At 35.0% G+C, this 26,762-nt stretch overlaps 1 protein-coding gene across 3 annotated transcripts in view; it reads right to left on the minus strand.

Moving 5' to 3' along the window:
• The window catches only part of LOC115222138 (fragile X mental retardation syndrome-related protein 1), a 72,290-nt gene that overhangs the window by 15,063 nt on the left and 30,465 nt on the right, over positions 1-26,762 (minus strand). For 2 of the 3 annotated variants that reach the window (XM_029792273.2, XM_029792272.2), the window contains exons 5-13: positions 26,666-26,731; positions 26,422-26,515; positions 26,222-26,338; positions 25,866-26,033; positions 22,064-22,142; positions 18,985-19,094; positions 13,830-13,895; positions 2,699-2,785; positions 1,934-2,037 (exon numbers count right to left, since the gene is read on the minus strand). In XM_029792273.2, the coding sequence (XP_029648133.1) occupies positions 1,934-2,037; positions 2,699-2,785; positions 13,830-13,895; positions 18,985-19,094; positions 22,064-22,142; positions 25,866-26,033; positions 26,222-26,338; positions 26,422-26,515; positions 26,666-26,731 (891 nt within the window). The remainder of the gene's footprint in view (positions 1-1,933; positions 2,038-2,698; positions 2,786-13,829; positions 13,896-18,984; positions 19,095-22,063; positions 22,143-25,865; positions 26,034-26,221; positions 26,339-26,421; positions 26,516-26,665; positions 26,732-26,762) is intronic. The other variant, XM_029792274.2, reaches the window with a different exon arrangement.

A 26,762-nucleotide genomic window follows, 5' to 3' on the forward strand; every position in this document is an offset into this window, starting at 1 on the left:
TGGATACAATCCTTCCACATAAGCCTTACTCTCTTGAAGATTCTCACAACTAGGAGGCCTTATGTCAACATATCTGGACTTTCAGACAACAACAGCAGGACAACAACTATTCTGATCTCAAAATTTTACTGAGCTAAGGGTTTTATTTTGACACATCTGTGACTTAAGCCTTACTAATAAGAACCAAATGTTCATACTGTTCTATATTTTTGAGATGAGGAATTCTGTACATTATTTACATTAGACAGATATGTGTCCTCATCTTGTTTGTTGTTACCACGTTTTGGCTGATTTACTCTCCAGCCTTCATCAGGTGTCCTGGTAGAATTTTGAACCCAACCCTGGGTTCTCATTCCTAAGGTATTTTTTGCTGATGTTATTAATTATTCAAGGCACTGCTTGGTACTAAACCCGGAATCTTGGGGTTAGTAGCCCATGCTTTTTATTACTAACCCCAAGATTCCGAGTTCAATTTCAGGCAGTGCCTTGAATAAATAAAATGATTCAGTTGACTCAAGCTTTATGGTTGATTAACCACATCAGGATCACAAATCAACCTGAATTGATGCCAATTCAAAATCCTTATTCCTGTGGTTAATACGGTCATGATGAATAGCCACTTTTGTTGGTACTCTTTCATGTCACTTGAGGTTTGCATCACAAACTAGTTTTAAATACAGAAACCTGTGTTACTGACCAATTTATTTGTAGTGCAGCTTGTCCTTGCTTGCCATCTCTCTGTGAGACCTTTTCAAGTTGCATTTCTTTTGATGTCAAACTAAGTAGGTCATGTAGAGAGAGAGAGAGAGAGATATTCTTTTGGTAATCAAAATAGGTTACTGGTCACAAGACAAAATATTCTTGTGCTACTCAAATGCAACAATAAATATGTATTATTACACACATGTGAGTGAGAACACAGATATTTTTGGTATCTAACATATGTCAGATACTGCGAGCGCTGCTTCTGATTGGTCAATCCAGGGTGATGACCCGAGGTCACGGTGACAGCGCTGCTTCTGATTGGTCAATCCATGGTGATGACCTGAGGTCACGGTGATGGCACTACTTTTGTCATTCACAAGTTACAACTAAATGTGAAGAATTTAGTTATTGGGCTAATAAAATATGGTCGTTTATTCGTGTGTAATAAAAATACCAAACTCATTCCCTATGGATACCGTATTTATTACAACTCGTGGCTTGTAAACGTATCTAACGAGCGAAAGCGAGTTAGATACGTTTACAAGCCACTCATAATAAATACGGTATCCATAGGGAACTTGTTTGGTATTCTCTATTTCTAACCGAGTTGACACTACCTTCAAAGCTCAGGGGTGCAGGGTATGACTCCTGGGTATGACCTTAAACTCCATTTGGTAGTGAAACTCTGATTCAGGAGCTCTAGGTTTTGATGAATGTGGAGCTATCTCTTAGCCATTATTGTTCCAAAGTCTACTCTAATTCGGAGTAATAGCACATTGGGGCTTACCTACCAATGCATGTTTAGAGTGGATTCGGTGCATTCTGCAAGAGAAACCTCATGGTTCAGTGGCTGCAACAATGCATTGTGGAGAACGAAGAACAAGATGAAGCAAGTAAGACATCTTGGTCATCCTTCTCCACCCTCAGTTGCCCTGACCTGGTCTAACCACTGGATTGAAGATGGTCACCAGTGGGAGAGTGTGGTTGCACAACTCCACACAAGTTATCAGTCCTCCTTGGATAACTAGATAGTCCTTGTTGCTCTGATGGATGAACATGAGCTTAGGGGTCAATATCAGTAATATACAGTGCCAATATATAACCACACCTATACTATAATTGCCCTCAAATCTCATCAATGGAAACCTACTTGTCTTTAAAATAATGAAGGTAATATTTAGTGTTACAACATCAATGCAAACATGAAATACAATTTTTACGAACCCACCTTCTCTCTCTTGATGGTGGATAGTAGGGGCTCTGTTGGGGACCTGATAAATTCTTCAGCTGTTGATCAATTTCTAATTTTTCTTGCCGTAACTGTTCCACTTCCTAAAATGAAAATATAAATTACCATTAACTGAGATGGCATCACTTCAAGAATCAAAACTCTGAATGGTTTACAATTAACGATATTTTTCAATTTGAAGACGTGTTCTTCTAGTTAACGATTTGCTTCACTGCAGTTATTTCTCCAACAAAATTTACACATTCTAGAATTTATTTTATGTTTTACAATTTTCTAAAACTTAAAAAAGTAATTATATTTAGTCCAAGAGCCTCGCCTAGTTTAAGAACACCAAGCTTTGGATTCTTTTAGCAGAGTTTACTCTCTTGCAAGCGTTCAGAAGAAGTCTCTGAATAACTTCTTCCCACCAGCCTAAACAACCCCAACACCCTCAAAGGGCTATGAACACTGCCCTTTCATCTTTAACTAAGCAATTAAAAAAAATGTAGTTAGTCTTTTTCTTTCACATTCAATTTTCTATAATTCTAAATGTAATAATTTCCATACTGTAGAATTCCCAAAAAAGAAAATACTGGTCTTTTGTTTCAGTCAGTCCTTGGACCAAAAGATTTATTCGACAGTCCAACAACCGTTAGAGACCAAGATTCATGCTGAGAAATGATTTCTTATCCTATCTCAAACGACAAAATCTTGAGTTTTAAAATAACACAACACTGTAATAATAGTATTAACAAATATACTTACCCTTAAATGCGATAAATGAAATTCTAATAGAAGCTTTGCATTGCTTATGCTTTCTACAGTTCCTACAAAAATGAAAGGCACCTGACCCTGAAGAATAAAAAAAAAAAAAATTATTTCTTAAAGACAAAAACCTATAAATCGGCATACAGTAACTATTGCATTTATTCTTGTAACATTTTAAAACAAAGCAATACCTCTAAAGCAGATAACCTACCAATAACGACAAAAATAGCAGCCCTCACTATCACTAAATGGTATGTATTTTTCTATAGGTTAAAATAAATCATCTAAAGTATCAACTCTTCTCGATTAGGTGCAACTTTCATCCAGCCCAACTACATTGGCAATATTGTGTTCTTATAAACAAAATAAAATACTGACTCCAATAGAAAGGGACCAAGTACTCATGTCTACGATTAACTGACAAAGGAAAAGCCTGAAGACTGGAAATTGATGCAGTGCATATTGAAATCTTCAAGTTAAATATTTGTAAATAAAGATGTACCCCATTATTATTGTCTGGAATTATTTCTGCATCCACAATCTCAGCAAGCTTTTTTGTGGGTCAAGTTTCTCATCAGCACAAATGTCTCAGATGTACGTGAACTATTCATCAACTGGAAAACTGATGACAACGTTCAGTTTACAACTAAACATTAATAGTCCTTCATTTCATTATTGATGAATTTAATTCAAGAGTTCAAAGTTCCAGCATTATATTTTCTGAAATTCCTCAACCAATTCTTCATCCATCCTTGTTGAAATTGTATTTTCCAAAATAATGCTTCAATAACAAAGCCCTTCTGATATATCTGGGAATTAAGTTTGCATCAAATTCGAACCCACCACCTCAAGTACAGAGGTAAATGCTTCATTAATAAATTTGCATGCTATCCCACAAATGATAATTCTTTCCATATACTACAAAAACATTAGTAGCATCCCCAAAGTCCATTCCCTCCTCATCGTGGTGGGGACGCTGGCAACGGGTAGTGTCAGAGCTATGCCGTCAGGAACTTTGGTTCCTGGTAGGGCCACCCAAGGCGGATTGGTCTGACACCGAGTGGTATTAGGTCCACAACCTGGCAGACGGGGCTCTGGTGAAAATCCTCGGAGTGACTGCTTCGGCAACTGGTGGCTCCTTGGTCGTTCTGTCCTTACGTCTGCGGACAATCTGCGGCAAACAGGATGTCTCCACATGAGGGATTGTTGGGGACCACTTGTGAAATCCACATATTCCCACGAAACTTCTTCCATGAGTAGAAGCCGACTCAACTCACCCAGGGTGAATGTCGCCACAAGTACAAGTAAGTAAGTAAGAACATTAGTGGCTTTACTATGTGGAACACAGTTTGGTAGAAGCTGCTTCAACAAAATTTCCTGTCAAACGATCAAATAGGATTCCAAGAGTCAGTACAAATATTTCATTAATAATAACCATACTTTTCTCAAGCTGCTATCATCAGCAACTATAAACTTTTAATTTTAAAAAAGTTATTGATTTTCCAAATGGTCTATTTATCGTTTGTTGATTCTTGATTCTTGTCATCGTCATTGTCTGTGCCCAGTGCAGTGATAAAATACAACAATGACCAACAGGGTTTTAACCATCAACACGATCCAGTTGAAGCAAAGTTTAACGCTAAGTTAAAGGAGCCAATAATATTTCTATTGAAGATGGCTAAAAAACCGAACAATTCTTGGAACAAAACTTGGAATTACAATGTTTAACGCTCAAGTATGATGACAGTATTGATTGTCAACATCATCTGCTGGATCATTCTTCAATGGCATTATTTCAAAGGATTCTTTACTGCTGCTGCCTGATCTAAAAATATATCTCTATACAGCAGCAATTTCTGGCGTCCATTTTGCTAAGCTTTCACATTAATGGCAAACAACTAATTATTAATTTGCCAGTGCATTATGTGTTGCTATAAGAGATTAGCTTGTTCTGTCTAAATGTTTATGTCCAAGTTTGGTTTAATATTTCCATTAGAATTTACCATCATCATCATCATCTTCTTCAGCATCATGCTTAATAGGTATGAGCAGCACTGGTGGTGTTTGCTCAGTCTTCACTATTCACAGTAAATGAATTACTTGCAATAAGCAGCATGGATTAAATGGTTTGACAGGATCCAACAGGTCTGTGAATTGCATCATGCTTCAATGTCTGCTTTGGTGGTGTTTCAACTGTTAGATGTCCTTTCTAACACCAACCACTTTATTGGGTACATTTTCTATAGCATCACCACTAGCGAAGTCCATGCAGCTTCAAAACTAAGATCCTCTTCGATGGGTGGGGCTACAGTAAGGAGGGGAAGTGGCTTTATGCTACGAGATGAGAGGTTAAAATGCGAGAGAAGAGGCAAGAGCAGAACAGGTTTCTTCCAGTAGAGCAGCTAGAAAGAGATGAAAATAGTGGCTGGCAAGGTTTCAGAGTGGATCCTCAAGGTACGTGATGAATAAAAGTGAGTGGGACAGAACAGGGTGTGTGGGCAGGTAGGGGTTGCATAATTGTATGGGAGAATAAAAGACGGTGAGAGATGGAGAAAAGCTAAGGGGGTAAATATAAAGAATGAAGAACAAGTAGGGAAGAGTAGGTGACAACTGTAAAAAAATGGGTAGGACTGAGGGGTGTATGTAGTGAATGTTTGATAAGGGTGACGAATCATACATGAGATGGGGAGACGGAGAGAGAATGATGTGGTGGTGGTGGGTAGGTTGCAAATTTTTGATGGAATGAGAGGCAAGTGTAGTACATGGGGAGGGTGAGAGATGTATTGTGGTGGGGAAGGATGATCAATATAAAATGTGAGTGGAGAGAATAGTATGAAGAATGATCAATAGATATAAAGAGAAATGGTTCCAGGAGGTGAGAAAGATAAGTGGTATAAGGGAAGAGCAGGTGAAGTATGTGGTTCTGCTCACAATTACTACAGCAAAATACTGCAGTTAGACAAAATCCAATTTGGGTAACCAAGTATCTCTTCTACAGCAAAACACCTGTTTCTCTCCCTCTGCCATACTCTAATCTCTCATCACCTGGTACAAAGCCACCTTCTCCAATATCATTTCCTCTCAAAGGATCTTTGTCTTGCAAGTTACTTGGTGACCTTGCCGGTGCTGGTGTCACATAAAAAGCATTCAGTTCACCCTATAAAGTGATTGGCATTTGGAAGGGCATCCAGCTATAAAAACCATGCTAAAACAGACCTCACCAGCACTGGTATCACATAAAAAAAAGCACCCAGGCCATTCTGTAAAGTGGTTGGCGCTAGGAACAGTATCCAGCTGTAAAACCATGCCATAACAGTGGAGCTCGGTGCAGTCCTCTGGCTTGTCAGTTGTTCCTGTCAAACTGTCCAACCCATGCCAACATGGGAAAACAGATGTTAAATGATGATACATATTGTGCTTCCAAAGTCTCAGTTTCACCAAGAACGGCGGGTCTTCTTGAGAAATGTAAACCATCAATCATCCTGATCCTTTGTCATTTCCTCCACCATTAGGTTCAAGGACCTGGGATCAGCCTTCACCAGTTTGTCTCCTGTCTTCCTGGGTCTCCCTTTTCTGCAAGCTCCATCCAAATTAAGTGATCAGCACTTCTTTATACAGCTCTCCTCATTTATACACATCACATGTCCATACCAGCTGGTTCCTTTTTGCACATTGCACCTGATACCACTTATGCACAGTTTTTCTATCAACACACTTGTACTTTAATGTTTATGTAAACTTATGTTGCACATCCAACAGACCAAGTTAGCTTAATTTCTTTCCAGTCTTCTCCTACAGTCTTTTACCAATCTTCAAATGGAATTTATCATCATCAACATCAGTCTTCTACCCACAGTATTCAAAACCCGTATCTCACTACCATGCAGCATCACAATTCTAACACAAGTATCATACAATCTGTCCTTCAGTCTGAGGAAAAAGACCTTTATTGTCAGCAGGTCTGAGTACTTTCCATCTGCTTTTATCCTGGCTACTATAACTTTCAGAACAACAACCTCCCCTGCAAAAAAATATCTAGATAAGAAAAACTATCAACTACGTCTAGTGAGCCATTTAGGTATTTAGGAGAATTTTATAGTCTATTTTAATTTTTTTTCTATGATGACAATGATGTGGTTCAATATATCAAGAGAAAAATAAACAGGTAGATGAACCTAACACGTAGTGGATAGTATATAAATTAATTCTATGTAAGAAAGTATTTCACACTTTGTTAGGTTGTAGATGTAATCCTTTTGTTGTCAGACTTGCAAGGTCTCTCAGTAGTGGTGGGGGCCATTGTTGCCCCAAAATTGCATTAGAACAAAATCAAATATAATTTTGTAAAATAGTAATATTATAAATCAATTTAAAATAGTAAATATCTATTTGATATTATTTTGGTTTAAATGTTACAGTGTCTTTACCAATTTGATGTGACACTCATGAAATGAAAAAGTAGTCTTCAAGTCATGGCAATTTAAACACTAAATAGACTAAAAAAAGATATACAGTAATCCCTCGACTATCGCGGGTGCTACTTTCCAAGATCTCCCATAGTAATAATTAAAATCTAAAACAATATAAATACCACCTATCAGCTGCAGAAACCCAGATAAACTGAGGAGTCCGCAATATAAATTTACAGATTAGCCAGAAAAATCTGTGGTGTACTGAGTGCGCGGTAGGTGAACCGCGACATGGCCAGGGATTACTGTAAGTCTATTCTGCAGAAAGCAGTTTTTGCAACATCTACCATTGTTATTTTTCAAGGGAAATGGGTGTTTGCAAAAGTAATTTTAAGAGTAACACCACAATAGAAGTAAAGTTTTGTTGGTGCTTATACACAGCTTTTACTTAACTTAAAATTAAAACAAGATAACATGAGTTAAAGGCTGAAAGAAAGACAGTGCAAAACAACTTTGGAATAAACATTTTAAGATCCCTCCCTTAACTAGTAACATTCTATATCAGTTCTTTTAAGGTTCCCTTCCCTACACTGGTTAAGTATTAGAAAGTAGAAAATGAAAGTGGTTTGGTCATATAACACAACACCATATAACTTCTACTGAATAGTCATGCATGGACAAACTGATGCAGGAAGACTACAAATGGGGTGGTTGAACAACACCAAAACAACAGACAAGGAGGATGGCAAGAAACAGGACTGGGTAAGATGGAGATGCTAGTTGCGTCTCCTGCTGTGCAGTCTAGGCTATCTATTTTGGGTTGGGGTTAACAATGCATTTGCACAAAAACCCATATTTTAAAGCACTACAAGTGTACATTGGTTAACTTCTATTGCACTTAAGAACCCTTGTGTAGCCGGGAATCTTTTACAAATGATCAACTAATGCCATCACTGCTACCTTTGTCAGACAAAACTTGTTTAAAATTTTTCCAATTATTATATAACCTAAACAGCTTTCTAAAATAAATATGGCTATAAATTTAATCCCTCTTTTTATCTGAGGTGTTCTTAATTTGGAATTATTTGGATATCTATCAGCTGGCATTATAAATCAATGGTTCACATGACGAGGGCAAAGAGAATTTCTGCGTATGTAAATTCTCTTAAAAAATGCCAGCATAAAATGGTTAACCAAGAAATAATGAAAGTTCTATAGAGATTAAATTGACAAATATTGCACCAACTTTTTATTAAAAGCCAAAAATAACAGCCACTAGTCATCAATTACTCATGAATAAAAGCCCCCTCCATCTTCATAACCATTGCAACTTAGAAAAAAAAAAAAAAAAGGGTTTTATTTACATCTATTTCCCCTCTATTAGCACTAGCCTAATTTCCCAATATGACAGAATTTCCCATTTTAGACCATTTATACTTTTAATTTATAGAATTCTCAAAATTTCGCTTCTTTCTCCTTTGGTAGTTCTTTACCAAGTTAACATATTCTCATTATCTAAATCAATGCAACCAAGATTTTACATGTAAAGTTCGAGTGTAAAAACCTGACCACCACAACATCAGGTTCTAAAATTCATCCCAGTTCAAACCACTTATGATAATTTGACTCATTCACCTGTTCATAAGTATTCTATATCAGTATCAATAATATGTAATAAACTCTGAGGTTGAGCACATATACAGACCAATAATATTGTTGAATACAAAAGTTAACAACAAAACAAGGTTGAAATTTAAGGTACACTTCATGTACATATGAAAATCATAAAATAATAATAATAATAATGATAAAAAGGTCTATGAAAGCCATTAAAGTCCACCAAATAAAATAAATGGAAGACCAAAGACAAGCACAAAACAATTCATACATCATTATCAACTCAGAAAACACTTTCACTCTGAAATTAATTAGATTGAGTGTATCTGACTTATCTAGAAATTGAGAATTTGCCTAGGAGATCTTATAAAGACTTCCAATCCAAGCTCATTTCTATTGATAATTCATAGTAACTACTGTATTTTCCAGCAGACAGATTTGGAATTTTTGCAGACCAAAATTTACAGCTCCAAAAGAGGAAGGTCAACTTATACAAGAGGACTTTGGAGAGATAGCGACGATGCTTGAATGTTTACATGATATATATGTCAACTTGTGTGCCAGAAAATATGGTACTTTTGTGTTCTCTCTTGTTTGTTTAGCTGATGTGTCATTAGTCCCGCAGGAGATAAAAGTGTGGTAGTAGACCTGATTAATTTAGGTAACTTTATTCAGAAAAATCTCCGAAACAGAAGCCAACTTCGACAGGTTCATTGTATCTGAACTATTTGCATGTAAGAAAACCACATTGCTATGAAGAAACATGAAATATTTGTACTAAAATCCTAATTTACAATATTGACCAAGTTGATATTCTTTATTGTAAATCACATGTAATTTGTTGAATGCCGCAATAAACTTAGAAGTTTGTATCACTGAAGGTCATTCTTTTTCAACAAACTTCAAACTTGATTTTAATTAATGATTATATTTACATTAAAATTAGGTTTCACAAGTAGACAGACCTTTGTCTGATAACATATCTATGCTCTAATTGCTCACACAGTAGCTGCGACTCAGTATACACACAATCTCTTTTTATACATTGGATCGTTAACCTCCTCTTGACAATGTATATTCACAATATTTACACGTGTACAACATGTGGTATCATGGATAGAATGTTATTACACTTAGTTTAGAAATGAAATTCATAGCTAGACACCAGTTAGCGTGTTATATACACATCCAAGAATGACACACCTGATGACAAATGAAGATCAAACTAATGAAAACCAATAGTAGATATCAATCAATACAAGGTTAACAGAACAGAAAATTATAATTATTATTAACAAGTCATCTCATACATAAGAAATAATCATTAAATCATCAGCCTTTTCTAATTTTTAATCCTGCCTTTCTCAACTGCGAATCCCAGATCTACTTCACCTAGTATTTCCAGCCTAGTCTCAAATCCATGTTTATCTTCTCTATCATCAACAATTGCAATCTCTTCAGTTAACTATCAAGAAAAATATGTAATCTTCCTACAGTCACTACTAACCTTCCTTATTTTACCTCTCTCACATTCATATTCAACATACAATATACACTATTTTTCGCTAACAGCTGCTATCCACGACCAGACACCAACTATATTTCATCCTGCATATCATCACACATCACATGAGAATACAAGAGTATTATTTCCTATATGTCTTCTACCCGAGGTCTGCATTATCACAAGCTCCTGTTTTCCAACTCACTATTTCTACTATAGACACAAGACCCGAAATTTTGGGGTAAGGGGATGCTAGTCAATTACAATTGACCCCAGTGCTCAACTGGTACTTTTTTTATCGACCCTGAAAGGATGAATGACAAAGTTAACCTTGGAATTTATACTCAGAACACAAAGCCAGAAGAAATGCATTTTGTCTGGTGCAGTAGCAATTTTGAGCAGCTTACTGCCTTAACTTTCCGTCTAATAACGATGCCATAAAGAATAATTTGAATAACGATGTCCAAGAAAGAAACAAGCCACAATGGTTAATTATTCATATTCAGTCCTAACACAACTTCTTAAGTTGTAGTGAAAGTTTCAATTTATCAATTTTGCAGTCTAATTTCTTTTTGATGGCAACTGTTGGCTACAAGTTACAAACAGACCAATTACTGTTTCACATGGTAAGAATAGCAAAATAGAGTCTGTAACTTGAAGCACAGCAAATCTTTGCTGTATGCATTCACATTTTTAGCTTTATTTTACTTTATTTCTAGGCTGTATGACAGTTTACAAACAACTTTACAGTATATTAATAAGTTATAATCTACATACTTTGCAGTGTATTTATGTTACAGTCTATTTTCTTAAGTGTATAAATTCTGTAAAGAATATTGAATTTAAGTTATATTCTTTTCTACATTGTGCTTTCAGCAAAAAGTCTGTGGCCATGACATGGTATTGCCAAAAAAAACAGTTATTTTTACATCCGTTTTATCAGTAGTAATATTTATTACTGAAAATTATGTAAAAGTTTATAAAGTATTAGAAAGTTCTTTTTTTCTTTTTAACAAATGTGTTACAAATCTGTTTTGAGCTGAAGGACAGGTAGCCAGCTTATTCTATCAGTTGGTCATATGGAGTTTTCAAAAGAAACCAAAGAGGTGTTAAAGAATGTATGGAATATTTCATCATTAGAAATTACATTTTTTGTGGCTGCATCAACATTTTATAATATTGTGCACTCAATAAGGATGATTTAACATTAAAACTGCTAGAATGAATATTAAGCTGGGGAGAAGGTAGAAAAGTCTGTTTTGGATTTTGTCTTCCTTGAGGGGACAGGGTAAGAAAGGTACATACACTTTTAAAACCAAGATTGCAATTGTTTTAGATGAGATATTTAGTTGCCAGAAAAATTTCTTTTATTATTGGCCACTCAAAAAATATTTTACGAATATAATTAATAACTTCTGGCAGGCAATTTTAGAGATGTAGTGCAACAATGTTGTCAGTGATGAGGTTGCAGTTTAGAGTGACTACCCTAAAGTTCAACCCCTCCTCAAAGCGGTAGGGTGGTGTAAATGGGCAGTGTCAGAGCTATGCCGTCGGGAACTTCGGTTCTTGGTAGGGCCACCCAAGGCGGATTGGTCAGGCACTGAGCGGTATTAGGGCTGCAGCCTGGCCAATGGGGCTCTGGTGAAAATTCCAGAGGCGTCTGATCGGCAACCGGCGGCTTCGAGGTCGTTCTGTCACTCGGGATATGCATGCGGGATGTCGGGGACCGCTTGTGAATTCAATATTCCCACGAAACTTCTCAGATAAGAAGCCGGCTCAACCTGCCCTGGGTGAATGCCATCACAAGTAAGTTTAGAGTGACAAAAATTTTGGCATCCTATTACAAACAATGAATGTTTATGCAAAGTTAACAGTGTATATTTCTGAATGACTGACTTATGCCTTCCATGCTGCTATTGTTGTCATTTAAAAGATTTTGGCAATTTCGAAAAAACATGAGTCTCTCTCTTTCTTAAGGACATGTGTTCAAGACACACGGCTTTGCTTCTTCTTCATGGCATACCATTTATTCCAACAGTAAACTTCACTAAGTGTGATTAGTGTTAAGAACAGAGCTAAACTCTAGAGAAGGTAATTCTATGGAGGAAGCCATAAAAGTTATACAATAATATTCCCCATTTTTCTGAACCTATGTGTTCTGTGTCAGAGAAATTATTCTCAAAATATACCAATTTCATACATAAGCACAAAGTTTAAGATTTCCAAAGAACGAAATGAGAACATATGATGCATTTTGGTGGTGATAGCTGGGATTCGAAACAGTTTACCTGAAACTTATGTTGTACGACAATGTGTACATTGTAATTTTTCTGGTAAAATAAAATGATGCAATTAATTAATGTGGAGTTCATTTTAAAATATAAAACAATATTTTATGAATGCTAAGTAAAATAAAATACTTATTTAAGAATGATATATTTGTATTTTTAACACATCAACCAAAATACATTTATATGATTTACTTTTAAAAAAAATAACAGCCAAAAAATATAAAACTTGCCATTATAAATTTTTTTTTTTAATCTTTGTACAGTATCTTATGTATGATATTGTAAATAACTTAGTAATACATTTAAAAAAGGTGGTAGACCCAAGTGGCTCCTAACCCAAATATAAACCCACTATTTCTAGTCATGCTCAATACCTTACAATTTGAATGATAGCCAATAATTTTTTCAGCCATACACTACAACCTCTGGATCAAATCCCCCGTCCCATCTCATTTTTCTACAACTATAGCAATGATAGCATCAACACCTTTGTACTGCTCAAAATTACCTTTAACCCACATTTAACCAACACATGTCATCTCTTATGTTTCACCCCAGCCCATAAATTAAACAGATGGTTGAGTTAAACGGGTCACTTTTCCCAATACTTCCTTCACAGACTATTACTGCCCCCACTCCACTCCACCCCTGGAATTCCTTCCCAACCAAATTTTTTCCTGCAGATGATGGCTTACAGACATTAAAGTTAGTTGACCAGATATCGATCTCGCCAGCCTCAGAAGGCTGGCAAATATCATGGCTACCGTCCCACATCTTCATTAAACTACAAAGAATATAAAAATAAAAGCACCCTATAGTATAATAATATATACTTAAACCCTTTCATCATTTTTATAACATGAATTGACTGCTTTAATGTTTAAATTAATTTTCAAAATAAATCAAGAATTGAGTGAAATTTAACAAAATAATTATATAACCTGTTGGTTGTATAACTGGCATGGGGAACATAAAAGTGTTCAGCTACGCATATTATTAAATAATAAGATGTGATCTTAATTGAAATATGTACATTTATGAGGGAATTTTAGACAGATTGGTAACAAGGGAGAAGGAGCAGTGTCTGATAGGTTGGTATCAAAACGGTTAGACACTAATTACTTTAAATGTTGTGTTACTGCATTGAAGTTAATATAAGCTTGAAGAATAAAGAGTCTGCATGGACTATAATATGAACATAGTAAATATTGAGGGCAAGATACCAGATTTAACTCACAACAGACTCTTAGAAAGAAGACAAGCAAAAGGAATATTGTTGATAAAATACATGTATTAAAGTTTCTGACCTGACTCATATCGTTAGGTGCGGACAGAGGGACGCTAGCAACATCCAGGCTATGCATTCCTAGGAGCTGAAAATATTGACCGAGTATGAGACTGGGATCAAAGATTAGAACAAAAACCCCACCGAAAAACTAAGTCATATGCTCCTTACTGAAGAGAAGATAGAATTATACATACATATATATATTTAATACACACGTCCATACATATATAATACATATTGCACGCATACATATGATACACACATAATTATACACATATATAATACACACACAAATAAATAAATAATACACACAAATATGTAATACACGCAAATATAATACACACATAAATATATAAAACACAAATAAATAAAACACATACATATGTATAATACACACATACATGCACAAATTCATACAGTAATATGCAAATATTGCCCTAAAGAAAATAAACGATAAAACATTACATCAATTCTTTGTTAAAAAAAGCTACAACATTAAACAGTTCTAGTTTTGGGTTTAATTATGGCAAATAAAAATTAAAGTTGAAGTAATTTAAGAGAGGGATGTACGTTAAATTTTTTATGCTGTGACAGCTATACCTTAACCAACTAACTCATTAATCATAATTAGGCCTTAATGAAAATTCCTCTCTCCATAAACTGACATAGACAATGGAATAATTGTTAATCTAAGACACGTTCTGAAAATGCAAAAGAAATAATTACAGAAATCATTTCAAATTAACAAAAGCTAAGTCAATATTTATACGAATTTAATACACATATTAATTGAAAATTGATTACAGATGCACTCATTTGTGCATCTGCAACCACAAACTAGTTTTTGCATTTTTGTAAATGTGTAAATGTAAGACCACGATAAAAAAAATTGCACACACACACAAACATACATACAATGTGTGTTTAATTACACAAATACAGTTGTATTGATCCTTAAGCTAGATGGGTTCAGCTCTAGATAATATGGAAATGTACTTTGGTTAGAATAAGGTCACTTAAGAGAATGTACTCTCTTAATGACTAAGTTCTAGCCATGAATTTTATTGCTAAACTAAGGGTAATAACATTCTAACCATGATCCCACATGTTGTACATGTATAAATATTTCTAGGGTTAAAGGAAACAACCTCAAGGGGACAGACAACACAAATATTAGGGAAAAATAACTGGTCATAAGTGGTCTTCATTGCCATGGCACAAAATTGATATTTCTTCCAAGAGTGAAACCATTATTTATGACAACTTTCAGGGAGCTAGCCAAGTAATGAGTATATATCCCAGCCAGATAGGACAAGTTTCCCTATTTATGCAATACACCATCCAACACAGATTAGGGGCTAGTGAAAACCCACCAAACTGAAAATCCTGTCCACTTTTCCTTTGTGATATAGGTTGAATGGGCACTGAATGCAACTGAAGGGCCTTTCTTTGATAATCAATTTTGGTTAATGCCAAGAAAGACAAAAACATCAACAAAAACGGTGACATGAGACATTCCACTGACAATTGGTTTAGTGTCAAAAGGACTTGGAAAGATAAATTACATCTTGAAATTAGACAAGAAACCTCGATAAGATAGAGGGTAGGGTTGGGGTTAAGGGAGCAGGTGATGCATTGAAAGGGACACTGGCACATCTACATTCCCTATAAAAGGTTGCCGAATAATAATTATAAAATTGAAACCAACAGGGAGAGTGAATTGAGCAAGGGCCATTCACTTTTTAGTTAATTTATGCAGGGAAACAGGAAACTGCTGACAATTTCCTTTGCATTTATAGAGATGGAAGATTCAGATGTCTTTCAGTTCTTGAATTTTTGTTTACATATTCCATCATCAATAGTAATTAAACCATATCTTTGTAGATTTCACTTAAAAGGGTAGCAAGTCGTAGCCTTTGGAATATTAAATAGTCTTGATGTAGGGTCTAGGGTGAAGGTAGTTTTATTAGCGTTCAATTATTGAATCATTCAATAATGGAGTGTAGCATAGTCTAGTTCTCTTTACAACTTTGTTAGTAGGATTCCTAATCTTGGTGATGAATAAGGTGAATCCAAAAGAGAATGGGCCATAGATCACTCCCTACCAGCAATCAGTCCACCCTCTTTACCTATGTAAATAGCATGAGCTAAGTTTTCATCACTGAATAAACAGCGTTCAATAACTACAAATCATTGCAATATTTATCCAATACAGTATCTAGCCATTGATTCTTGTCTTTGAAACCCAACGTCTTCAGATCTGACCTCACCACTTCTTCCCAGAAAAAACACTTCCCATTGTCAGCACAACATGACATTTTCACATGACGTGTGTAATAAATATTAAATTTGTGTCCATGTAAACAGAACTACCGTTGTATAGCTTGGACAATGCCTCTTAATGCCATGTTATTACATATGCTTGGTGTTTCATGACAGCTCATGTTGCACATCTAATGAATCTATATTTAGTGAAGTCTAGCTTTCACAAAGCATCTTATGTCTGCCTCCTTTGGCATGGAGAGAAATATTTTGTTTTCAACAAAAGTAACAACTCCTTCTGACATTAGTTCCCAAACTTTCATTGTGACCAATTACATTACTTTAAGTCTAGCTTCATCCATCTCTATATTTTGCTTACAGAATACGGTTTTTAAAAAAAATTTTTTTAATAAATCTTCCTACTTAAACAAAACCATTTCTTGAACAGGACTTGCAAGAATTGTAGACCATCTAGATTTGTAAGTTCTTCTCTAGCCTGCAGACACATCAGACTAGCACCACATAAAAGTTCCAAGATCCATTTAACTTGAACTCTTGTTGTAGAATCCCAGGCAACACTAAAAACGGTGAATGCCTAACTATACATTAAATTCTTCAGAGGCTATTACTAACCATTATACATAAGTTGGATTATTTACTCCTAATATTTTCAACACCCATCAAGAATATAGTGTGCAAATCTATCAAAGCCTATTTCAGGGGTGAAGAAAACCCGAGACAAAATTATTGCCGTCATTTCAATAAAGACAGTGTCTGTAGTTCTAATTCTGATAAAAGTTGTATTATCTAAACTAACAATATCCTGTAGTATGGAATAAGTTTACCAATTTCATTTTATGCTTTGGTCCACCAGTTTGAGGCTTTGAAGCAATTTAGCATCACCTGGGAAGTTGCAGAGGAATATGCTTAAAACTGGGATGATTAGAGACATCTTGCTGCCCGGCATACAGGCCAATTGTATGAGAGGAACTAAGTACTTAAAACAGATCCCTCAATGAAGAAAACAACATAGCCTGCAACTTAATACCTAACTTACACAATCTGGTACATATCTACACAGGGCCACGTTATACTGAAGCCGAATAGGATCCAACTCTGGCAAGTGTTAGAAATTAAAAACAAAACTTTTGTGTAAGTTGAAGTATATATTCATTAAATTCAGTTAAACCACTTCCTCTATGATGTCTAGTGTAATGCATGCTATTTTACATGCTACAGTTACTAACATAGTTTGTACATATTTCTACGACATTTGCAGGTTGTTTTACAGATGGATACCCTGGTTTAATAGGAGAGGTACCACTTTGCTATTATGATATGAAGTAGGTTTATATTTATAAACTACAACTCAAATCTCTTAATGGAAATCAAACCATGCGTCTCGAACACCCTGAGCCAAATTATCTAACCACTACGTTACGGGCATCCTTTCTAGCTCTCTAAGACATTAATAGCAATAACAAGCACTTACCTTTAATACTAACTGCACTATTTGATACAACAGATAAAATATATATATATATATATGTGCTTAATTTGAAAAGAAAAGATAACGAGGCAAATGGGGAGTAGTAAGGAAAATCTTCTAAACAGAAGAGATGCTATTTTTGTTCTCTTGAATTTATTCATAGAAAATATATTTAATACTGTTCACATGGGAAACTTGTGCTAATATATGTATTTATAAATTGCACACATATAGAGCAACAAATATACACACTCATACACAGACACAAATATGTAATACACACAAGAATAAAAACATGTTACACACACACGCACACACATATGTGTACGTTAAAATAACTTGAATAAGCTAATGAAAAGTAAAAATAAAAAAGGTGTTTTCAAAGATTAAAAAGACTAACATTAGAAACTGCTAGAATCAATGAAAAGTACTTGACATGGATCAGATACTCTGAACTTTTAAAGAAAAGGAATAACATGGTTGAAAAGTTACTAATATATAGTCACCAGTTTACCGAGTTCAAAGTATGTTCTAGTACATTTTTAATTTCTCCTAAACAAGTCATTAATTACAGTGGTTATAATGAAATAATTTTTTATATAACGATTGCTTTATTATAGTTAATTAAACTAAAACTAAGGTAAATTTCTGGCAGCTGTGAAAAAGCTGCCAGTCTTGAGAGAACACTAGAAATATAAACAGTCTTATGAACAACCTTCGATGTGATGGAAATAAACTTAGTACATCACCCAAGTAAGATTAACAACAAAATTCACACAAGACGTAAGGTTTAGTAAATTATTCGGAGATAAGGCTATAGATTTCACAAATACAACTAAGCTATCAATCACTAAAATATTTAGATAGGTTCAAAATAAATCCCACAGCAAGCAATTGAAATGCAAGATTGTTTCTTCCTTTTTTTTTTCTTTCACAATGAACAATACACTACAACAGAAATAAAACCACATCAACATACTAGTAGACAGCAGACCAAGCTACGTATAATTTAAAGCAATATTTAAATTAAGATCTTATTGAGATGTACTAGAGCTGTTATATTTTCCATCTACATTTCACTAAAGTAACACTTATGTTAAGTGAAGGAAACCAAGGAAAAAAAAAAAAAAGCCATAACCTAAAACGGATTCTGTTCCAAGCTATAAACTACAAATCATTTATCCTAATAAGGCTACTTAGATCTCCTGTACATCTATACTAATATCTGTAGAGAATTTAATGCTTAATGACTATTTAACGAAATTAAAATTGAGAAATCAGGGCAATTTAACGAAAATACAAACAAAATGATATACACATCTCTAGCTTAAAACTAAATTGTTACTGAAGAGTATGAATGCTGAAGCCATGCCAAGTAATTTCACTTCAGAGCAGGTACAAATAGTGAAGAGTTCACACATACCTCTTCTCTAGGAGCCTCATGTTCATTATCACCTTCAATTTTAACTCTAACAACACCAGATTTATCAACAATATCTTGAATATTTCTGCCATTTTTACCAATAACCTTAGCTGAAAATTCAAAAGCAAATAATATTTTTTTGTTATGATGAGATATAATCAATCACAATACTTAACATTCAGCATTTTACAAATTTGAAATTAATTAAGTTTTGTAAAATTCATTAGTTAAATTGCTTCAATCTTCACAAAGTTAGTTATAATGAACTGTTTCATGTTAATATGTTGAACGGTTCTAAAAGGTTTAGAAATTTGTATTTTATAACAAATAGTTCTCCTTGTAATTCCTTATTTCTTAACACGGTGGACAGTTTGATGGCAACATTCTCAAAAACTGCAAATACTGTTGTCAGAGGATGGGTGTGGTGATGACAGGTGTACATGTTAAGTTTGAAGTCACTGAACTATAGCGACTGAAGGATTTAGTCAAACAAATCGACCCCAGCATTTCTATTTTGAAGCCTGGCTCTTATTTTATTGGTCTTTTTTTGCCAAACTGCTAAGTTACACAAACACACAGGGGTTCTTTCACTTTCCAAATCCACTCACAAGGCTTTGGTTGGCCCACGGCTATAGTAGAAGACACTTGCACAAGGTGCCATGCAGTGGGACTGAACTCAATGCCACATGGTTGGGAAGCAAGCTTCTTAACCATACAACCACGTCTGAATCTATATAGCAAAAGATTTAATAACATTCAGCTGTGGTTGCTCTGGGATTGAAACACTTTCCCTCCTCATGCAGACAAAACTACATCCAACACAAAAATGCAGATTCCTAACCAACAACTGCCGACCACTCTATTAAATTTCCTACATTATCAGGATGGTGCTTCACCTTTAAACAATATGGAGTACACAACTTAGAAACCAATAGTAGAATTTGAAGAACATTTAAAAGAAAAGCTTATTTTCTAAAGGACATAAATTCTCCAGAGAACTACAGTTATTAATCCTTTCTACTATAGACACAAGGCCTGAAATATGGAGGAGGGGGATAGCTGACTACATTGACCCCAGTAGTCAACTGGTACTTATTTTATCGACTCCAAAAGGTAAAGTCGATTGTGGTAGAATTTGAACTCAGAACGTAAGGATGGATAAAATGCCGCTAAGTATACCACGCGGCATGCTAATGATTCTGCCTTAACTACAGTTAATTGAGACCCCCTTTGGTCATGAGTGACCGTGGGATTGCAGCTAGAACGTTACTCTCCCAGGCATAAGTCCGGACAAGGTTGTTTATGGAAGACCAGCAGTTGCCCATGCATACCAGCCTCCCCTCTCCACGCCACCAGTGTTATCCAAGGGAAAGGCAAAGGCCTATACAGCTTGGCACCTGTGACATCACAACTAATTTCTACAGCTGAGTGAACTGGAGCAACGTGAAATAAAGTGTCTTCCTCAAGAACACAACATGCAGCCCGGTCCGGGATTCGAACTCACAACCTCACAATTGTAAGCTCGACGCTCTAACCACTGAGTCATGCACCTTCACTACAGTTAATAACGAAATGAAAATATAGTGGTATATCTAACTCATAACCAATTCTGCCATGTATAAAGAAAAAAAGAAAAAAGCCCAACTGTTGATTAGCTGTACATATGTCATGATGACATCTATTAATGACAGCCGTAAACATGTTTTTGCCGATCAAAAATTGGCAGTCTTCTTCAAGAAACAAGCCACAGAAGACATGACTCATCATCTGGCAGGACACATTACTAAAAAATTCAAAAGGTAATTTTCCATTAGGTATACCATTCAGAAAGTCCCATGGGCCACAGGTTGCCCGAGACAAAGTTATTCGGCATACCTCTTTGTCATATTGAAAAAGATTAAGGACAAACTGCTGAGAAAATTCATAGCTCTGTATCAAAGTAAAAATCACTTAGGTAGCAGCCATAAAGTTTCAAAACCGGCTTGGTGAACTTAATATTAAACTCTGAAACATGGCCAATAAATAAGGAGGAATCAATAATGAACTGAAAAACCTGTCAGTGATTCCTACAATACAGTTAACAGCTTTATCACCGTGCCTAACCAACAACACTTAGGTATAAATATGAACCGAGTGAAATGTACCAACTAAATGCTGTTTTCAGGTTTTCCCATGAGACAAGAGGTGACTGCTGCGAAGAAGAATTAAACAGTTATCAAAAACAGAATTATTATCTTTCTAGGTTCACATACTGAAAGTCAGTAGCACTGCCTCTCAGAGAACAAGTCTGTTGAATTGATAAACATTTTTATAGATATATCCTTGGTTCTGAGACCTAGAGCAGTAGAGATCACAATTCTGTAACTGGTTTTCAGTGAAGGTAAATAAATCATGAGCCAAACTTAGCCATTTTTAGTTACTAAAACCATTAAACCCTTAAGTAAATGATAACCTTTAGATAATACCATAATTAAAAAAGAGAGACCATTTCTAAATACCATTCAGTCCAACAATTTGGCAATTCACTTACTTCAATAACACATCTCACAAATTTATCAGCATGGGATTGATTTGTTTATTGGTTTTGTAAACAAAGTTAACCATAAAGTTATGTTTATTTTAAAAAAAGATATTATTAACTGATAAGAAAAACTGTTGTAAATGCTAATAGAGTATTCAGTTTGCTAGTCTTGTCCAGAAATGATCTTGGAATTGTTGCACGAGAGTTTAACAAAATAAATACTCTTTATTGGGTTGCACTTGACATATCTGTATATCCGTGATATTTAATCTGTTTTAATAATGATTTTTGTTTTGACTAGAAAAAATAGGAATTTATGCAGGAGAAACTATAGCTGACTGAACTAACTGCTGTTAAAATTTATTTTTAGCAGCTTAAAAGAAAAAAAAAACCTCATCACAACCAAGAGAAATTGCAATTTAATTAGTCTTGGAATTCTCCTCTTATATTAAATTGCAGCTCCAACAATGTGTAAATACTCAAACTTCGAGAAGCCATTCATCTTACAACATTCAGGTTCTACAGAAGTCCTTTATCAGAGAATATAGGTATTCTTACCAACTAAATCGCGTGGAACTTGAAAGGTCTCCTCAGCGTATTCAAGCATATTTCTAGCTTCTCGGACAGCATCTTCAGTCTAAAATAGAAAGAATAAGAAAATAAAATCTTGACATGACCTTTTTTTATAACTAAGATACATCTCTGTTTCAACTGAATTCTAAAATAACTGAAAACTAAGATTGGCTTTGTAAAGAAATAAGAAAACAATATTTTTCTGTTACTTTCACGATATAGGAATGACATGTTTGGAACACAGATTCCTTAAGTTTTCATGCAAAGGCGGACTGAAAAGTCCATAGGCTGACTATGACGGAATGATGTTAAGAGTTGTGAAGTCTTGCATGCATTAATTTCAACTCCTTTTATTAATAACTGCATCATTTCTTTCCAGGTAAACTGACGTCTGATTATTCAAAAGACTTTGAAAATGGACAAAATTTGGCATTGTAGTCTTATCAAGTACCTGCAGAAAAAGCACCATTCAAGTGTGGTCGATGCCAGTACTGCCTGACTGGCCCTCGTGCTTGTGGCACATAAAAAGCACCCACTATAGTCTTGGAGTGGTTGGCATTAGGAAGGGCATCCAGATGTAGAAACTTTGCCAGATCGGATTGGAACTTGGTGCAACCTTCTGGCTTGCCAGCCCTCAGTCAAACCGTCCAACCCATGCCAGCATGGAAAGCGGACTTAAACAATGACCTTACATTACCACAAACATATCCAACCTTTATATGCCAATATCTCTTCCCAATCTCTAACTCTAAAGCCTGATTCTATTGTTCATGATTCAGATTTTTTCATAATCCTTTCTACTACAGGCCTAAATACAGAAGGAGGGAGCTAGTTGATTACATTGACCCTAGTACTTAACTGGAGCTTAACCCTTTCGTTACTAACCCGGCCGTGGCTGGCCGAAAAATTTTTTGGTTCAAAGTACCAACCCGGCCGTTAGAACCCATTGTTATTTAAATGTAAATTTGAACCCAAATCTCGTTGGTACATTCGTTAAAGCATGTGATTTCACATTGTAAATAGTTAAGTTATAGTATCCGACATTGCTTGAAGTGATATCTCAACTCAGTGAATTTTAGGAGATTTTTTCCCACATTTTTTTTCGGCATCGATTTTTCTTCAACTTTGAAAATGGATAGGAGTTTCATGTTATCAAGCATTGATTCCGAATTTAAAGCTTTGTCAATGGAAAATAGGGAGATATCGAGAAAAAGAATGAAATAGGTACTAAAGCACGTGGTGTACAATAATGAATAGGATATTTTTTTATCCGAAAATGAAAGCAGCGCCTTCCGAAGAAACAAAGCAGCGAAGGCGACAGTGAAGACGATTTTACATTGGAATGAAGTAAAAAAACTTAAAGTGTTTTTATTAGCAATTTTTCTGAGGAGATAAAGTTTATCTATAGCCTTTCTTAGGAAGTGAAACTATTAGACTTTTATTTTTTTCAGTATGCTAGTTTGAAGCGATCACTTCGGAAACAAACCTACGCAGATTGTAAACAAACCCAAAATCGGGGTTCAAAGTTTGGGAAATTTGTGAAGCAAATACTGGGTACTGTTGTGGATTTAGTTTTTATACAGGGAAACTAATGTTAGTCAGCATGGCTTAGGGTACGATGTGGTCTGGAAGTTATTGTTTGAAGCGATCAATGTGGAAACACACTTACGCAAATTGTAAACAAACCCAAAATCGGGGTTCAAAGTTTGGGAAATTTGTGAAGCAAATACTGGGTACTGCGTGGATTTAGTTTTTATACAGGGAAAATAATGTTAGTCAGCATGGCCTAGGGAACGATGTGGTCTGGAATTTATCACTTCCATTCCATAACCAGGGCCGTATATTATTTTTTGACCGATTTCTTTAGTTCGGTCAAACTTACGGTGGATTCCAATATTTCAGTTTATTCCACCTTTATGGTACACCTGTTGTGCATTAAATTCAACTGATGATCTAGTGATGTGCACAATTCTTCTTTATCAAAATTTTGTTGCATACCCATTTGAATATTAGCTGATGATTCATTTTCTATAGTGATGTTTAAACAAAATTTTAATATTTTTACCTTTTGCTCAATTTAAAATTTTAATATTTTTACCTTTTGCTTAATTTACCTGGATTTACCTGTAATTAAAGTCACTTTGAGACAAAAGTTATGCAATAGAATTGATTAAGAACCCTTCCTTTAATTATGTTCCAAATATCACATTAAAATGTTGATAAGTAAAAAAGTTACAGTTATTTAATGAAACAAGCCTAAATTCATGATTATTTTAGAATTTAATTGAAACTCATGTGGGGTGTATTTTGGTCAGAAATATAGTAACGAAAGGGTTAAGAACCTGAAAGGATGAAAGACAAAGTCAACCTTGGCGGAATTTAAAATCAGAACATAAAGATGGACAAAATACAACTAAGCAGTTTGCTCTGATGTGCTAACAGTTCTGCCATCTTGCCACCCTTTTCTTCTTCATGATAATAAAGCCTAACCGATGCAAAGTAAGAATTTTTAGTTATTTGTAGGTGTTTAACAACCAGTGCTTGAGAACAGTACAAGTTCACATGAGTGACAGTGTGCACCAGCATTTAACAGCCATGTTTCATGCTGGTATGGGTTGAATAGTTCAACAGGGTATGATGAGCTCAAGGACTGCATTGTGCTCAAGTGTATTTTGGAATGGTTTGTACAACTTGATGCCATCTCCAAGAATTTATGCAACCAGGCAAAAAGCAAGACCACAGAAGATAACTTTTGAGCAAATTTTTTTTCAGTTTCAATGTATGAGAAACATGTGTAAAGTGGGGTTCGGCAGTGATTAGGAGAGAAAACATATCCTGATAACACTGATTTACAGAACTGTTAAAGATTTTTGTTTAAAATATGAAATCATTGTCCTGCAGCATAATTTAGACTTGCAATTTTCATGAGAGCATAGATGTTTCAATTTAAAATATCTCTATATATAAACGGCAAAATGTCTGCATGTATGTCCTTTATACAAATCCACAATTTTTCAGTTTGAGGGCTCGCACTTTCTATGGTCAATCAAAACCATCCAAGGGTGGTCGTGCACATCTTTACATTTGTCCAGTCACCCCACAAAACCATTAAAAAAATCAATAGAAGTGACTTTTTTGTGAATTTTCTATCCAAAATTCAATCAAAATGCCTGAAACTTGATATGCCAATTGAATGCCAGCTAGCTGTATGTGATTCGTCGGAGATTTGGACAGTACTCGCTTGTATGTGCACACGCACGCAGCTGTATATGCATGCACTAGCACTATGACCCGGCATTGCTGGGTCATAGTGCTAGTTTTAATTTTAAAAAGATGATAAATCTAAATCTTATTGTAGTTCAATTTCATTATAATTAAATTTGACATTATCTAAAACATCTAATGCGTAACTATGTTACTTACGCAGCAATAACTTACTTTAATGGAATTCTCATTAAATATTTTTTTAATATTCATGGGATATATGGACGTGTTAATTCTGGTTAAGAAGCACCTAAATACATTTTAGCCACTTGTTTTTTAATGGGTGTGTCAGTAAAAGTTATGATGGTTACATCATCACCATCATCTAACGTCCGTTTTCCATGCTAGCATGGGTTGGACGGTTCGACTGGGATCTGGGAAGCCAGGAGGCTGTGCCAGGCTCCAGTCTGATCTGGCAGGAAAAATTAAATGCTTAACAGTTATGTAAGTATAGTTTTGACATTAAAAACATCTAAATATTACCAGATGAAAAAAATAACAGTAGATAAATGAAATTTCTTACCTCACCATAAACCTTAAATGTGCAGGATTCTTCATCTAAATCAATTCCTGTAATACCTTGTACTTTTCTAGCTTGTTGAATGTTACTGCCATGAGTACCTATAGATAAGCCCATCAAATCTTCTCGAACAGAAAATTCTTCCATGTAACCAGACCGAATTTTAGCACTCTAAAAGAAAAAGATTCAAAACAGAAAAAATAAATTAGATAAAATGCCTTGATGAAAAGAGAACTTTACTGGAAAAAGTAAATGTGAAGTAGATTAAATAAATATAGGAACGGATTTAGTAACAAACTGCCACATCATACATAAAACAAAGAAAAAAATTAAAACGATGATTATCAAAATCTCCTTACCTGTAATTTTTTAACAGCTTCCTCAGTTCTTTGTTTTAATAAAACTTTCTGGCGTAAGTTCCTCAGAAACATATCTCCCATCAATGAAGCTTTCTTTATCACAGAGAAATTAGTGGACTAAAATTAAAAGAAGAAATAGATTTTTAATAGATACATGCAAAACAAAAGGGAATAACAACAGTACAAAAATAGATACTAACCACAACAACTAATGCATTATCATCTGAATTATATATAACAACGGCTGCACCACAATGCTTCTTGAACTCTGCTAATGTACTTTCTTCTCTGCAACTGAAGAAGAATGCGAGAGATTTTGTGAGACTTATTGGATTGCTTTTGATTGAGAACAACACTTAAGAACAGAAATAGAATGTACAAATTAATTATTAACAAAAATGACACATACACACACACAAAAAGTGAGAAAAGGGAAAAACTTACACTTCTCTTAAGTCAGATGGCACTTCAAGAATCGCTTTCCGAAAACTATCTTTTGAAATACAGGGACTACACAAATAGAAAAAGAAAAAGAATTGTT

Source organism: Octopus sinensis, linkage group LG19, assembly GCF_006345805.1.
Source record: "Octopus sinensis linkage group LG19, ASM634580v1, whole genome shotgun sequence".
NCBI classification, from domain to species: Eukaryota; Metazoa; Mollusca; class Cephalopoda; order Octopoda; family Octopodidae; genus Octopus; species Octopus sinensis.